Source organism: Phaethon lepturus, unplaced genomic scaffold, assembly GCF_000687285.1.
Source record: "Phaethon lepturus isolate BGI_N335 unplaced genomic scaffold, ASM68728v1 scaffold45494, whole genome shotgun sequence".
NCBI lineage: Eukaryota > Metazoa > Chordata > Aves > Phaethontiformes > Phaethontidae > Phaethon > Phaethon lepturus.
The window spans coordinates 7,182-22,541 of NW_010534871.1; the positions used below are offsets into that span (position 1 = coordinate 7,182).

Genomic DNA, 15,360 nt, shown 5'->3' on the forward strand with positions numbered 1-15,360 from the left:
CTTGTCTTAACAGGCATCGTCCCCGCGCTGCCAGCACAGCTTAAGTTACCACGATGCCCAGCATGGTATATTTGTTGCATTTTAGGAGGCCTAAAGCACTCATCTTTCAGAGAGCCGTTTGTAAAATCACGACAGCAAGAATTCCTCCGGCTGCACACTCCGGCGGCAGCTCAGCTTTTTCAAACGCTCTGTTTGACGTATATCACGGCCTCGCAAGAAGTGCATCCTGTGCTGGCATGACAGAACCTCCATCAGGACCGTCGCCCAACCACGTAGCCCGCTGATGTCCAGCAGCAATGGTAACGACACAGGTGGAGCGGTCCAAGGACCTGCCCGAGGTCTGTCGGAGCCACTTTGTCCGTTTTACTCCCTGGGAGAACTGGCCAAATTGGCAAAAACATCACGGCCTTAAAACTGACCAGTAGGTGTGTTTCTTTCCACTGGTTCATTCGTACAAGTGTTCGTGCTCACACTAATGAATTGCGAAGGCTCATTTTAACGAGCGCGACAGCCCTCATGTCACACAAAGGGAGGGAGCGCCTAAAGTGACTGCCAACGCTGCGTAGATGGGAGAATAGCCTTGTTTCTCCTAGATTACTACCGCTTTCATTGATTGACAGCTAGCAAATCCAACTATTAAGATAACGGCTCTAGCTAGGGTGGGGCACCTGAGAGGCAGGCAGGCTGGACCCTCCTGGATGGTAGCCTGCAACCCAGTTTTAACAAAGTGAAGCTGTGTTGCCCATCTACGATGAGCATCCTTTTGGAGGAAGAACTACTGTCTAGATGTTGTAATTGCACAATATTCTTCTGCGTCTTCGGCACAAGAAGATCGTAGCAAGTTCATGATTCATAATCGTGCTTATCTCTTGGCTATCACTTGCCATTTGAACAAGAGGGGCAGGTGTGTCGTCTCCAAAAAAGACTTTTCTCTTTTAGGCAGGCCAAGGGACAACTGTTCTTCTGAAATTTAGTTCAGGGCTTTGCTCAACGGGATGCATTGCTTTATGTTGGAGACCGACCTCTGAAGCCAGTCTGAATAGGGCAGTTTGAAATGAATGCTCTTTAAAATGTTCTCTTCCACTTTCTGTAACAGTGAACTGAATAATTTTAACAGTAATATGGGTCTATTCTGGAAGTTTAAGAAAAACTTTGTATCCAGTTTAGCTCTCAGGTCTATGCAAACAAATTCCCACTTGAAGAAACAGCAGAAGTGGCAGAAAACATTTAAGAAACAGAGTTGCTCTTTAACGCCCTTCTAATCTCACGCGTTTCCTTAACTAGTTTTGCATCTTCTTACCATTGCAGCAATTTAGAAGATGCAACATAAACATAGATGTAAACTTTGCTATGTGGCTGATACTGAAGTTTCTTTTTAAAACTCTCAGTCACCAACTTCTCAAGCATACTGATTTCCCCGATGCGCTAAAATACGCTATACCATACTACCATGGAAAAGGAGCTCCAGTGAACGGAGTCTTATGTTGCAATGTAAGTTACTGCTAGGTACAGTTTGGCTTTTAAACGTTCCCAACCAGGAAGCACACTACTTGTAAGTAGTCACAGCGATCGTTCTCTAGCTGTAACTTGGTATTTCTTTACGCCTTTCAGCAATTTGCAGTGATTAAAAAGGAAGCCAGATCATGTTCATTTTCTTGAAGGAGGTCCTCCCTGATTAGAAAACGGACAAACAGTTCTGTTTTTAGAGAATACAGGAGTAAATCAAAAAGTGCTGCTACCCCCAGTCTCGTTCCTGTTGCCATTGCCCCGCGGGCAAGCAAACGTTGCTCAGTGCGCTACGAAGCACTAGGCGGGCGACGGCGCGGGCAGCGGGCAGGCGATGACCTGCCCGTTGAGCCGCGCGGAAGCGTCGCGGGAACGGACGGCCAGGGCTCTCATAGGCACTGCAGTTGGTCTTCTGTTTCAAAACAGCAAGTTTTTTCTCAGTTGTAAGGCGCTTAAAGCCTCAGCCTCCTAACAATTACTGTTCCGCTCTACAGTTGACAGACTGAGCTAATGATTTAGTAACCTCTGCTGTGCCCAGCATAGGAATTACTGAAGAAACATAAAGGCAACGGTTTTATCAGGCCTCATCTCAGAGAATATGATACTATCAAAGCATAATCTAATATCAATATCAATATCAAATCTAACTGTCAATTTTGTGATGCTAACGGAGTTGCAACACAGAATATAGTTCTTTGGTACAACGTAGAGATGCTCACAAAGTAACATTAGTGTAAACAGGTGTTTGTATTAATTCTGCAGCCATTATTATAAACAAACCTTTAAAGCAGGTAAATGCTAGTAGGCTTAAAATTAAAAACAAGTAAAAGTGTGCTGCTTTTTTATTAGGCCATTTTGTAACATTAAAAAAGTTGAAAGTATTCTATGGTCCTACTACAGAAATTTTTCTAGAATTAGCTATAGCTTTTTTTTTCTTTTACCAGTCACACATACTTGCATCCTGATAGTGCAGAATCTGAAATACAAGTGCCAGAGGCTACTTGTGGACTTAAAAGACGTTTGCGTGCATACACGTGCGCAGGATCAGAATCTCAGCCACCGTCTAATTGCACAAAGCAACAAGGTCACATAAAGAGTGTGGAAACCCTGACGATTACCTGCCGGTGCTAAACTACGAATCGGAAAGTAACTCACGGATGCAGAGGAAAGAACAGGACCCTAACGCTGCACCAAGCTCTGTTCTCACGCGGCAACAGGCTCCCCGGAAGAGGTGTTCCGGTACGCAGGCAACGGCCGACGCTCCTCAGTGCCACCGTAACGGCGTGCGCGTTCAGCTCCGCTTCCTAACCGAACGCGACGCTGTGGACTGAAGGCTGCCATAACCTCACTTAAAACCCTCGGACAGTTAACTCGTTTATCAAAGTACCCCAAAACTACTGTGGTTCGTTCTTCTTTGCCCCTTTAATAAAAAAAAAAGAGAGTCTAAACAGGAGTATGAACGTGGGGTAATGCATCATTTATGAATTATCTTGTTAGTGCAGAAAACAAAACGTGGCTTTGAAAACAAAATCTCCTGCCGCGGACTCCGCTATGTTTGATGGCAGCCCTTCAAAAGAGTTCACGGCTTAATGGAGGCTGTTTACGTGGGGACTTCGATCCGTACCTGCTGTCCCCCGTCACTCCCTGGAAACTTGGCGGCAGATGTTGCAGCGTTAAGTTGTCTCTGAAGTGGCTCTCTGTCCTCATCTCCCCACCACAACAGAGTCAAACTATATTAGATCTCTTTATTTGTGCCTGAGGCATGTTTGGGAGCGCAGCTGTGTCCACCCCCACTCTACCTTCAGTGTTTCAGCCCCCAGGCGGCAAATGTGAGACCAAAACTGTTCTGCCACCCTTAACTACATCTGCTGACAGTCCTGCAGCCTCGCCGCGGGCCGCCGCGGACCCGTGCCTCCGCTCTGAACAGATGTCGGCGACAACCTGCTAGCTCACACCTGTACAAGCTTCCCTAACCTCACGGATTGCTAGCTGAAAAATTTATGACTCCAAGGACTTCCATGCGCAATCAAAGCTGCTTGGCTCAACCGCGCGCAGCCCTCAAACTGGGCCACCCTCGGCACTCTCTGGCAGCGTGGCAGAGGCGGGAGAGGAGAGAGAGGAGGAAGAAAAAGCTCGCTCTGCTTTGATACTTCATGCCTAAATTTCAATTACTTGATCAAGGACTCAAATTCAGCAGTGAATTCTTCTAACAAATGGGAACTACCAAGGTCTTAAACAGTAAAAGAAAGAAAACAAAACAAAACAAAACAACTGTGTGGCTGCCGTTTACCGTAACTGTGCTTCCGAAGTAAGTACGTGTCTGCGTGTCTCGCGGTACGTACGTGTGACTGCTCATCCGTTCGCTGACTTAAACCCATCCTGGGTACAGCATGGGATCTCTTCCTAGCACGTTATGAGCAAGTAAAAAGATATAATTTTTTCCCCCAAGATACAAAGTACCTTGCCAGACAGAAACCGTACTTGTACGGTGTCACAGGTCACACCTTAATGACCGTTGCTTTAGATTTTATTCATCAGTACAAATTCTACTCCTTTTTTTCAGTGGGGACGCTGCAGATCAGTGAGCTACCCCTCTGTTTTTCATAAACCAAGATGTTGGTCAGTGTCTTCCTGTCCAGTCCAGAGAAGTCTGGCAGTAGTGTCGGGCGGACGCCCGACTTTATGGCGGCTCAGCAAAGCCTTCCACGGCAGGAAATTTTTAGGGTAACTACCTGTCTTTACAGTCAGAAATCCTCAAAACAGGGCCCGACTGACAATTTTTTAGCCTGTTCAGGCACAATTTCTTCCGCGTTCCTATTTACATTGAAATTACCTGTTAAACTATATTGTACTGTATATTTTGTATGTGGATTTGTTACTGTTAATTCTGTTACATGTAACATGCATCATTCATGCAAACAGCAAATAACTTGCCAACATAACAACTAGAATGGCAGCACTAGTATCTGACTGTGGTCCCTCTTCTCCCACATTTGTCCTTGTCTTAATTAAATCTCACCTTTTCTTCCCTTAGAACAGTACCAGACTTCATCCCAGGAAAATGATCTAAATTCCGACTCTCTCTCATTCTGTCAAAACTAACTCCCTCCCTCCTTTTAGTCCCCCTAATTCTTTTACGTCATCTTTATCATGTACGTTGCAAAAATAGCGTTCTCGCACGCTACTGCTTTGCGGTATGAGAGAATCTGATCTGTCATGCCCACCTGGGGCCAGTTTGTTGAGAAAAAGTTGCCGTCTCATTTAGAGGAAATAGTTTGCTCCTGTGTCTCTCCTGATGTGCCATAAAGAGGAACCTGAATGGTTCCAGCAGGTCTGAAATACCTCGATGATAAATCAGCTCCTGAGACACACGCTAGGATTTAAAGGAATACTTTCTTAAGGAATAACAATTAGAAATACACAGTCTAGCTTCACTATAAAAGGTTCAAATAGTAACTCTACATCCCAGTCACAGCAGTCTTTGTAGCAGAGGCTGCTTTTCCATGGGTCATGAGCGTACTAGAAGAAAGGACTGTCTGAGGAACAGGTTTCCTCACCTTTTCTTTCTGTGCAAGTTGCCTTTGGCATGGAAGCAGAAAGCTACATGAAGCAACTTGCATTAAAGTTATTGGTGGTCACTTAAATGCGACGTGGTTTTAGTATTCTGATTGCCAGACTCCACTCTTACAAATAGCTGGTTATAAGAAAGATTTGAGTATTTGTTACAGGGAGTTTACACTGAGTGAAGTGCGTGCTACGTTTTGGTTTTCCAGCTGAACACGCACAAAACGCAGAATCCTTCACTCTGCTTTCAGGAGGTCCCTGTTTCTGCAAGGTTTCCGGGCTGGTGTGATGCACGTTATTTTTCCTGTTGCGCCATTCTTTTGGCCGCAGTGCAGTTAAGGTCCCGGAATTACCAGCGTTCAGCAGCTGCTAAAGCCTGGCTGTAACACGCCCCGCTTTTGCCGACCGTAGCGGATACACGCGCCGCACACAAACCTCATCTCCTTGCTGTGGTCGCATCAGAGAGACTCTGTCGTACTGCCTTCGTAACAGCGCCCACAGCGCATCGAGTCGACCCTGTGGCAACAGAGCAACATGACTTTCAGTACAATAAAACCGGTCAACAGAGAGCACACGACACCTGCTAAGTTACTGTCCAGGGAGATCCACGGCGACATTTACTGGCAGAACTGAGCACCAGTTCCTTAGAGCCAGATAAGCAAAGCACGAGCTTAGGCTGTGTCACCCGCACCACGTGGCTGTGGTGCTGCTCTTTCCCAGCAGCGAACGCTAGGTGATCGGTGAATCCGCTGGGAGCCGAGCGGCTGCGACCTAACCCACGTTTACTTCTGCGCGATCTGGAAGTAATATGTTTATTTGCCAGTATTTTGGGGCTGAATTGCCACATGTCCGTCTGGCATCTCTCCCACATAAATGTATTTGCTTTTACAGCGCGTAAACAGCAAGTTCATCGTTCTCAGGAAGCCTTGGACCTGCTCGGCACACGGCATGCAGCTGATTCATGCCGCGCCGTAAGTCCTGCACATAGCAACGGCAGCAGGTTCGCGGCAAGCGCTCAGGCTGCCTGCGCAGAACACGCGTAGCAGCTCTGACGCTTGTCAGGAGCATCCCGTGCCGCACAGATGGGTTGCGGAGTTTGTGTGCGTGTGTGGATGACACGTCTTCGGGACTTTCTGGTGGTCAGAAAGGACTTCTAGGGAGTTGTGAGGACAGGATAGGTGTATGCATGCTCCCAGCTAAACCTGTGTATTCTCTGCTCTCTTGAAGCAAGGTATTTATGGACCCATCTTCAGTTTTTAAGAAGAGCTTGTTACGGCTTTGCAAGTGAGTCATGGCATCTGCAGAGGAAAATGTCTTTATTTTATGCCGTTTATTATGTTTCACTTGTTGGTCAGATTTCTTGCATTACATCATTTGCTCTTCTTGGTTGGTAAGGAGTATGTATGTTTAAAACTTCGTGTAACAGCAACAACGGGGTGCTTTTAGGCTTAATTAGATATCTGAGATAGAGCAAATGCCAATCAGTCCCCCATAGATTTTAGTACTCTTGCTGTACGATATGTCCCTTTTTTGGGGAAGGATAACAGAATGTGGCCGTAATGAAGAAGTACTCCATTTAGGGCTAAAAACTGCTCCTGCTATTCATCCCGAGTAGATGTTCACTTTGAGAAGAGTAATGTTACAGGTGAGGGGGAATACTTGGAAAATAACGTACAGTTCAGCACACGTTAAGACTGGCAAGGCAGACAAAATCCAACCTCGAGTGCAAAATTAGATTGTCCTGAAGACTAAAAAGATTACCTTAATTGGCGTATACCACTTCTCCTGAATGGCTGGTGAGGTAGGCTTTGGTTTACGTGGTTTAGGATGAAAAGGTTCTTCTGGTTCTTCCGGGAGTTTCACCACAGCGTTTTTTGCTTTTTCTAATCTAGCCCCTTCTTCGGTGGAGCCTTTATCACCCCAGCGCACCTGTGCAAAGCCAGAGTTCAGACATAAATGCACTGTATGCGAAGGCTAAAGAAACTGTTGCAAATAACAGAAGTAGCTGAAAAAGTTTAAATTTGGAAGAACTTCTGCATATACAAGAGGGGAGGTACTGGGGAAAATGTTCCCTCTACATTTCTGATGACGAGCATTCTTAGTTAAATACATTTGTAAATACGAGTCTCTCGGTAGCAAAAAGTCAAGAAAAATACTGCAAGAAAACCCTGCCATGTGTCACGCGGGCTGTATAGAAGACAGGAAATCTGGGAAATCTTGTCTAATTAATAATGTAAAAATCTATTTTCCAGTTCTGATTTATCCTAAAATACCAGACCTTAATCTGGCACCGATGAAAGCCTCGATTTTTGCCACCCCAGATTTCCTAACACCGCATGTTGTGGAGAACCCCGATGTAGGTAGAAGGCAATCCTCGAGCGAGTTTTAGCCGAAGCTCGTTGAAACCGCTCAAGTTTTCAAGTAGTTCTGCAAGAAGACAGATGCTGGAGGAAACGCAGATGAAGCAGTCTAACCCGCATAATAAGTAAATGGAAAACATGTAGTAATGTATATTTTATCACTGCCACAAGTATATGAAATATATACGAAGGGCTCAAAGAGAAAGGAGACCTGGATTATTGCAGTCAGTGAGACAAGCACGTATTTTCACTTCCGTAAGAAGTTGTGCTTACTACGCTGTAAAGAGGAAATGCAGAAAAACCCCTTCCCTCTCAGAGAGGTGATTTGTCCTGCTGCAGTGATCTTACTTCGTCTCATAAGTGGCAACACCGTGTGGCAATTTGAGAGAGGATGTTTGCTGCACTGTACGAAGAAACAAACCTAGGCAAGACTGTTACGTTATCATCCAAGACGAGCATCTAGAAGGTATGGCTGGAGTTTGAAAGTTCTTAGTAAAACTGGCCTGCGTCATTTTCAGTGCAAGACTTTCTAAATCATGCCGTCTGCTACAGTCTAGCCTGTAAGGAGGACCCGATACGTCTAAACCCAGGAAATTAAATTCTGCCGCTACATCTTGGGTAAACGTGACATGCCGATGAGTGCGTCATGAAAGTGCTGCTGGAAAATAGCTAACCGTTACTGCAGGACTCCACCAGCACGCGTGTTTTTTTCAGGGACCTCTGGACTGGAGATGCACAGAACGAGAAGAGAGAGAAGAATGCAAGTAAGAAAACTCAGAGAAGACTGACCTTCCACCCTGAGGGAAAGAAGTAAGAGCATCACTGCACGCTGCTCGGTAGGTGTGCGTCAGTTTTGACTCGCTACCTGCCAACGCAGGCAGTTGAAAACTAGGCAGAAAAGCAGTGGGAGGCAACACCTCTCCCACTGCGAAGGGGCACCAAGGCGTTCTGCTCACCAGAAAAGAAGGCATGCCCCGGTCTCCTGCTGCCCAGAGAGAGGGAGAAGACTGCTCCAGGTCTCGCTAGGGACGCTCCGTAATGTGCCGGGATAACTATGCCGGAGGAGGGGAGAAGGAAGCAGCCCGACTTCATCCTCATCAGCGCCGTACGCAGAATGTGCTGATACGGAAAGCGAGGAAGATACGCAGGCAAGCCAGAGTCTAGCCCCCTTCAGAAAAATGAAATCGCTTGGAGGAAAACCTTGTCATTTTATCACCACCACCAAGTGTTTTTTACTGCTGTAATCTCAGCGTAGAGAACGAGAGCAGCGAAGTACAACAGAGCTTAATTTGGTCTGTAATAGCGTAACTCACCTTGGACAAATGCAGACCATCATTTCTTAAGAGGGGGATTGTTTTGAACCTTTCTGTTATTTTGAACTTTACTCTTTGGCTCACTTAGCGATTTCTTTTTCTCGCCGGGGAGTCCTCTCTCTGCAATAGCAGAATGGGCTTTCGCGTGCAAGTAGGCCCTGCTGAGTCATTAAAATGCATCTGTATCTTTCACTGTGATCAATGGTACTTTTACGGTGTTTTTTATGAGGTTGTTAAAATGTATTTTAAACACCGTTAAAACCATTTAGAGATAGATGGTGGATTCCTTACTGATAAAATGACCTTCTCCTTCGGATTAAAGCGACTTCACCCAGGAGAAACCACAACTTGTGGAGTCTGACAACACAACTTGGACAGAAAAATCTTGCTGCCTGTAACGGGTGGGGTCTAGAAATGACATCAAACACTTTAAAGCAATGCCGAAAAACGGCTCTAGGCAAAGTGAACAGCGCTGGCTAAATTATTCTGGACTGGGTGAAGCTCGTGGGGGAGGCAGGAGTGAACGTGTGACTGCCCCAAAAGGCAACGCAGTACGCGAAGAGAAGCAGAACAGGAACGGTAAGCAGCGGTGTACTGGTTCATTCTCTCCTTTTCTCTCTGCAGGGAAGCTGCCAGAAGAATCAAGCTGCCAGAGGAATGGCAGAAGAGCAGAGCGCGGAGAAGCAGGAAGAAACGGACACCTGCATTACCGAAAGCGGGGAGGAAGTGTAATGACTAGTCCAGCAAGTTTTCCGTTGGCCACAGCACGGAAACCCCATTTAACTGTCAGGTAAGAAATAACCTCCCTCTGACCAGCTCACCTCCATCATCTGGTTAGTTTGTTCTTATTCTCTTGTTTCCATGCATGCTCTGCCCCGATCCACCAAACCAGCAACGTGCTCTCTTGAGCCAGTGCAAGGTATGCCAGCGCTCTGTCCAAACAGCGGGGAGCAGGCTCTTAAGCCAGCACTTCTCTCAGCATTTTCCCACTGTTACAGATACCACAGGACAGGGATAAAGCTCCGTATTCAAATGCTGAGGCATTTATGATGCAGCACGTGACCCCAAAATTTCTTAGTGCTCTCGGGTCCCGGAGAGGGACAGAGACACAGCTCCAGAGGATGAGGTGCCTTTCAGGAGCCTGTGGTTGTGTTGTCAGCAATTTCAGTTGGTTTACATCTTTAGCCCTTAGTCCTGCACAAAATTCCTAACCCAGATGAAAAAAATTTCTAACCTAATCATTACTTTCTGCTCTCTTCATTGAAGAGGAAATACTGTATTTTTGACAGGTGATAAACATGCATTTCTTTACGGTACTGATGTTATTTGTGTTCACGAAGTATCTATGGGGTTTGTGTTTCAATGGGCAAGATCCCATTTACAAACTGTAAGGATTTAAACCCTGGAAGCCCTTCTGGAATTCCTCCTGGAGGCTCATCGTGGCTCCCATTAGAAATCCGGGCTTGTAATTCTTTACGTTGGAAAGTATTTTCTAGTTTGCCTCTGAAAAGCAGTGCACAAAATGTTTTCTTTTTCTGAAATCTGAAGCTCTTCTAAATTGGCAGTTCTGAACTGCTGCAGGAAACACATATAAGCAACACAGTTTTAAAACTGCACGTTCTTCTGCCGCGTTTAAAAAGAACTCAAGCAAAGCTGCTTCCTAGACCAGTACCTTTAAAGTTTCATCAAGACACATCAATACGGCCCAGATAGGTATTTCAGAGACAGTTTCCTAGATTGAAGTTAAAAACTGCAGAAAACTGCCTTGCAAATTCCATAAAGGCTGACTTGACTATAAAATCTGACATAAGGACGTGCCCATAAGGATGCACATTTTTCATTCTGTTTTAATTAACATGATGCTATCATGTCTCTTCAAAGACAGGCACTGTTGTCGCTGTGAGTTCCTTTGGGATCAAGCCTCTCCTTAGCGTCACCATTGTCAGCGCATTTGGCTGGCCCACAGTTGGAGGACTTATGTTTCACTGTAATTTCTTCCAAAACATTCAGAAAAGGCTCTCACTCTCTCTTTCTCATTAGCTTGATGGAAAGAGCGTGTCTTCAGGCAGCTATTTAAAGTTCCAGTCAAATGGAACTACTGAAAGCTGTTCTTTCATAGGCAAGGTCAAAACTGTTCTATACGGCAAAAAATCTTACGAGGCTTATGTCACTGGGAAGGAAGCTCACATTATGCCCTTGTATTTTCAGTACACTTTAGAAGTCTTTGTTTCCACCATTTGCAGCCTCAGAGAGCTTCTGTTTTAGTGAATTGGCATCTCCATACTGTACAAACCTCCATCCTTTTAATTCCTCCAACTCCTCGTCCGCCATAGTAGGAAGCATCCACTGTGGGCCATTTCTTGGTAGGCAAGGGCTCTTGTTCTTCTTCCTGTCAATAAATTCAAAGAACGTTTACCTCAAAAAGATACACCCCACGCCGCCAAGAGTGTTTTTAGTACATTTCACTAGAGTTCACAGAGAGTAAGTTTTCCCACGTTAGGTGTGAAAGATCAGATATTTAGGTTCCTCAAGTGTTTACCAATTTCCAAACAAAATCTGGTCACGTTTGGAAAGATTTTTCATGTTTTGCATGCGAAAAACATTGGTGGCGACCATTAAGAAAGTCTGTATGGGGAATCTAACTGTGTGTTCTCCTGACAGCAATTCGTTTGCCTCATCCTTTTCCTTTCCGCTAATAAAAATAATCAAAATACACAGAAAGAAAAAGATTTGCCATAGCTGCTTCTACAAAAAAACACAATGCCTTCAAAGAGCCCTACTCATCATCAGCCCTACTCATTTGGATTCGGCAGACGGTGTTCAGCAGATCTGCAGATAAGGTTACACAGCCGATCACAGTTTCCTGAGCCAACCTTTGTCAGAGTCGCTCTTGGCTGCCTCAGCCCAGTGAAGTGTGCCTTATCACGGGCTTAACTGTCAGAGTACACTCGAGTATGCTCAAGCAATTGGCTAAATCAAGACCGAGGGGCAAAAATACTGAAGGCAGCAGGAGATCCTCTAGTGCATTATTGCCCATAAGAGGGAGAGAAATTCCCTTATAAGGGTTCTTCAGTGCTTGGAATGCCAAAGCTGTTTAAGTCGTGCATGGATCTCTACAGTGTTATACAAGAGCTACTCAGTCTTTCTGGTTTTGCTGCAGAATGGGAAAAATAATGTTCCACTCTCTTGGGATAAAGGCCCAAAATATTTCTGTGGATTTGGGCTTAATTCATGCCACACTGAGATGACTGAGACAGAACAGAGATTTGGACTTTGGCCATCCTGCTCTCAGCTTAAGGCTTCCCACAGGGCAGCTCTTTCTTCTTCAGCGGCTAGGACAAAGAGCTGGATTCGCAGACCACAGGGAAGCATGGAGGAGCGGTATCGTGTAAGCAGTGTGATGAGCAGAGCACCATCGTACCTACCTCTTTTGGAGCCGGTGGAGGTGGAGGGGGATCTTTGATGACCTGAAAGAGCCAAACATATAAAAGCATAAGGAATTGCACTGGCAGCATCCGAAAGCCAAGAGTGAACTGTTTCCATCAGAGTCCCCCACATCTGCTTGCAAACTGGCAACCGCTGCTGCCAGGTCCCTTGGGTATCGATTATCAAGGCCTTCTGGAAATTAACACCATCCGTCTATTAGAAAATAACATCAATTGACTGGCAGGCACTCTTTGGGCAGACGTGTCTGCCACTTTGCTTCCTGACCGGATGAGACTCAGTCATCCTAAGTAACAGCCAGCGATGAAACCCTACGGAATTAATTAGCGAGCCTGGGAGGAAAAGCATCCCGAGGTCTATGTGAGGTCTTGCATCATCTTGGGCCAAGATGCCTGCTTCCTTGTACCACGCTGATGGATAATTTCTGGCCCAATGACAAGTGTGAAATGCCTTCTGGTAGCTCAGGCTTCACCTCTATCGACGTCCGGATCATTTCCGCAGATCTCTCATTTCAGATCAAATAATTTAAGTCTGTACATCCTTGACTGTTCATTGTGGAGTGCCTGCAAGTGGGAGGTGCATTCACAAGGCTTCCTAAACTGTTTCTGGGTAAGGCCTGCTCTTAGGATACTGCGCTTACACCTATATTTAAACCTCTACCTACAGTTTCTTCCTGTTCCCTTTCTCACATATGTACAGTAAATCTCGGGGAGCTCCCCGGTACTGACAAGAATCCACTGAACAGTACAGGGAGGAGAAGAGGAAGGCAGCAACCCTCTTAAATGATCAAGACGAAAACTGAACGCACGGGCATTCTTCCACAAGGAAAGCAGGTTTGTAAGCTAAAAAGAAGTACTTCAGTGATATCAAGGCATTTTTTGTGCCTGAATATTGCATAGAAATGACAAAAAAATACCCCATGAAGATAAAGGAGTCCGTTTCTGCTATGCCTTAATATTACACCAACATAACCCAAACTGTCCTTGATGACAAACGCCTAAGTCTTCTAATACAGGATTAAATACCTTAATTGAAATGTGTCTGTCTTTATTCACTCCCTGCTATTAGTTCCAGTACTTCCATTTACTCTGCCACTGCCTATGAATAATGTCACCGCACAGATGTAGAGCATCATACATAAAAGAAACACGGTTTTCTTGACCAATAATCAAAGAGTTTTGCTTCTTGATTTACATTTCAAGTCACAGTGCCACCAAGATAGTTACTACTTACTGCCTAAACAAGCTTCGAACTCTTAGCGCTGGATACAGGAAATCTATCAAATGAGAGAAGGCAGTTATGGCACCCTTGGAAACATTTTTCCACAGCACTTCAGGTTTAAGACGCTGAATTGTTCGTCAAACAAACTCAAGAGTACTTTGAGTGGATTGGAAAGCCAGCTATGGATTTTAACCAGACGTTGGTGCTACGATGTTGCAAAAATATGCCAGAAAGCACTTTTCTTTAAATATTTCTGAATACTTTTTCTTCCTGCCCGTCAGGAATGTTCAGAATACATAACAGAAGTCAATTATTTAATTAGCGAAACGTTCCTGAGAGCCAGATTGGAATTACTGGCCCTAACTTTACAAGAAGCAACAACACAGGGGGATCATGGGACAGATTCTGAGAGACGCTTGGATGCTGAGCAACGTTTTCCAAAGCATGAAGATATTTACTTCGCACTGAAAGCAATTAAAAGACTGGAAACGGTAAAACAGTACTTTCAATATATTAGGGGTCACCTTATCTTATTTAATTCCCATTCTTATTTCCCTTTTGCCTGTCTCTAACGATTATCTCCAAAAAAATGTATTTTGCTGCCAAGACTGCAAGCTGTACAGGGAGGAAAGGCCTAGCTAGGTTGCGGATTTATATAAATACATATTAAATGATATTATCACGCCACTTTCTGTAATTCTACAATTCTTAAGTCTTGCAGTCTCTCCCGAGCTAAGACAAGTTTGCATAGTAAACTTCTTTGTGACGCATGCTGAAGTTCGCTTGGGCCCTGCGCCTACTGATACTAGGGAATCAAAATCTCCACCCCGGTGAATCAAGAGAAACTCTACTTTTTGACCTCACTGGGCTTCAGAGGTCACAAGTCAATGGCTGTTTTCGTTTGACTCCCTAGGCAAAGGATCTAGTCCTATGCCAGCTGCTGACCTCCCTGAAGTTATACGGTAAACTTGATTTGAAGCTAACCCACACATTAATTAGCTGCTATTTCTAATAGCTTCAGAAAATGAAAGTTGTCTTAAATGTGACAGTGGTGTGAGAAAATAATCTGCTTCGAGTAGCAGATACTCACCCCTGCTGACAGAAGTGGAATGTAAATGCCTGCATCCTTATGTTTCCACAGGCTCCTCGCACACTCACACGCACTCTCTCTCACACACACGTGCACACACAAAGATTATTTTCAGTCGTGTGTGATATTTCAAGGGAAATCAGTAGAAAGCCGTTCTCAAAAAAGAGAAATCCAAGGAACTCATGCAGCTTTGGCAAAAACCAACGCAAATGCAGCATGAAACTGCACATGCTGAAGGTCATAATCTTGCAAATTAACTTTTCCTGAACTTGATTCAGATTGTTTAAATACAGAAGACTCCAAATAATGCTGCTGTCTTATTAACACCATGTAGAGCTTGATTACTTCCTAATTCTGTTTTGTTTTATCATCATCATCACCAGGCAAGGCTGCATCTCATTTACTTAGTTGCAAAGAATGAAGACTTGAGTTTGGAGGAGAGCCGATTTCTTTAAAAAAAAAAAAAAAGGAACGAAAAAAACTTAGTTGCTTCAGGCAACAGTCCCTTTGATCTGCTCATTAACACTTTTCAAATGTTCGCGTGATGTGGGCATTAGGAAATGTCAGCACCAGAGCCTGAAGCCAGCTTGATGCGATCATATGTTCCGATATCGAGGGAAGAGTGAAAGAACTGTCAACAGTGAACTGCCTTTAAAAAAGCTGGTGCGGGGGGGAGAAAAAGGAGTCCACGTACCCCAACCTGTAAGCGTACGTGGAACTCGTAGCAAGGCACGCTGCCAAGAGCGAGTCCTAGCAAGGATGGAGTGCCCGAACCACCTGAGGCTCACCGCTCTGCCTGCAGGCGGTAGGGATTACGTGCTCGTGTGGCTCCGGACGCTCACTCTGTTCCGTCCGCAACACC

The 15,360-nt window shown here is 45.0% G+C and overlaps 1 protein-coding gene across 1 annotated transcript in view; it reads right to left on the minus strand.

Annotated features, from left to right (window-relative positions):
* Nucleotides 1-4,640: 4,640 nt before the first annotated feature.
* Nucleotides 4,641-15,360, minus strand: part of ANTXR2 (anthrax toxin receptor 2) — a 72,136-nt gene continuing 61,416 nt past the window's right edge. The window contains exons 12-16 of the mRNA XM_010285635.1: nucleotides 12,169-12,210; nucleotides 11,037-11,132; nucleotides 6,832-6,999; nucleotides 5,506-5,586; nucleotides 4,641-4,730 (exon numbers count right to left, since the gene is read on the minus strand). Of these exons, the coding sequence (XP_010283937.1) occupies nucleotides 4,641-4,730; nucleotides 5,506-5,586; nucleotides 6,832-6,999; nucleotides 11,037-11,132; nucleotides 12,169-12,210 (477 nt within the window). The remainder of the gene's footprint in view (nucleotides 4,731-5,505; nucleotides 5,587-6,831; nucleotides 7,000-11,036; nucleotides 11,133-12,168; nucleotides 12,211-15,360) is intronic.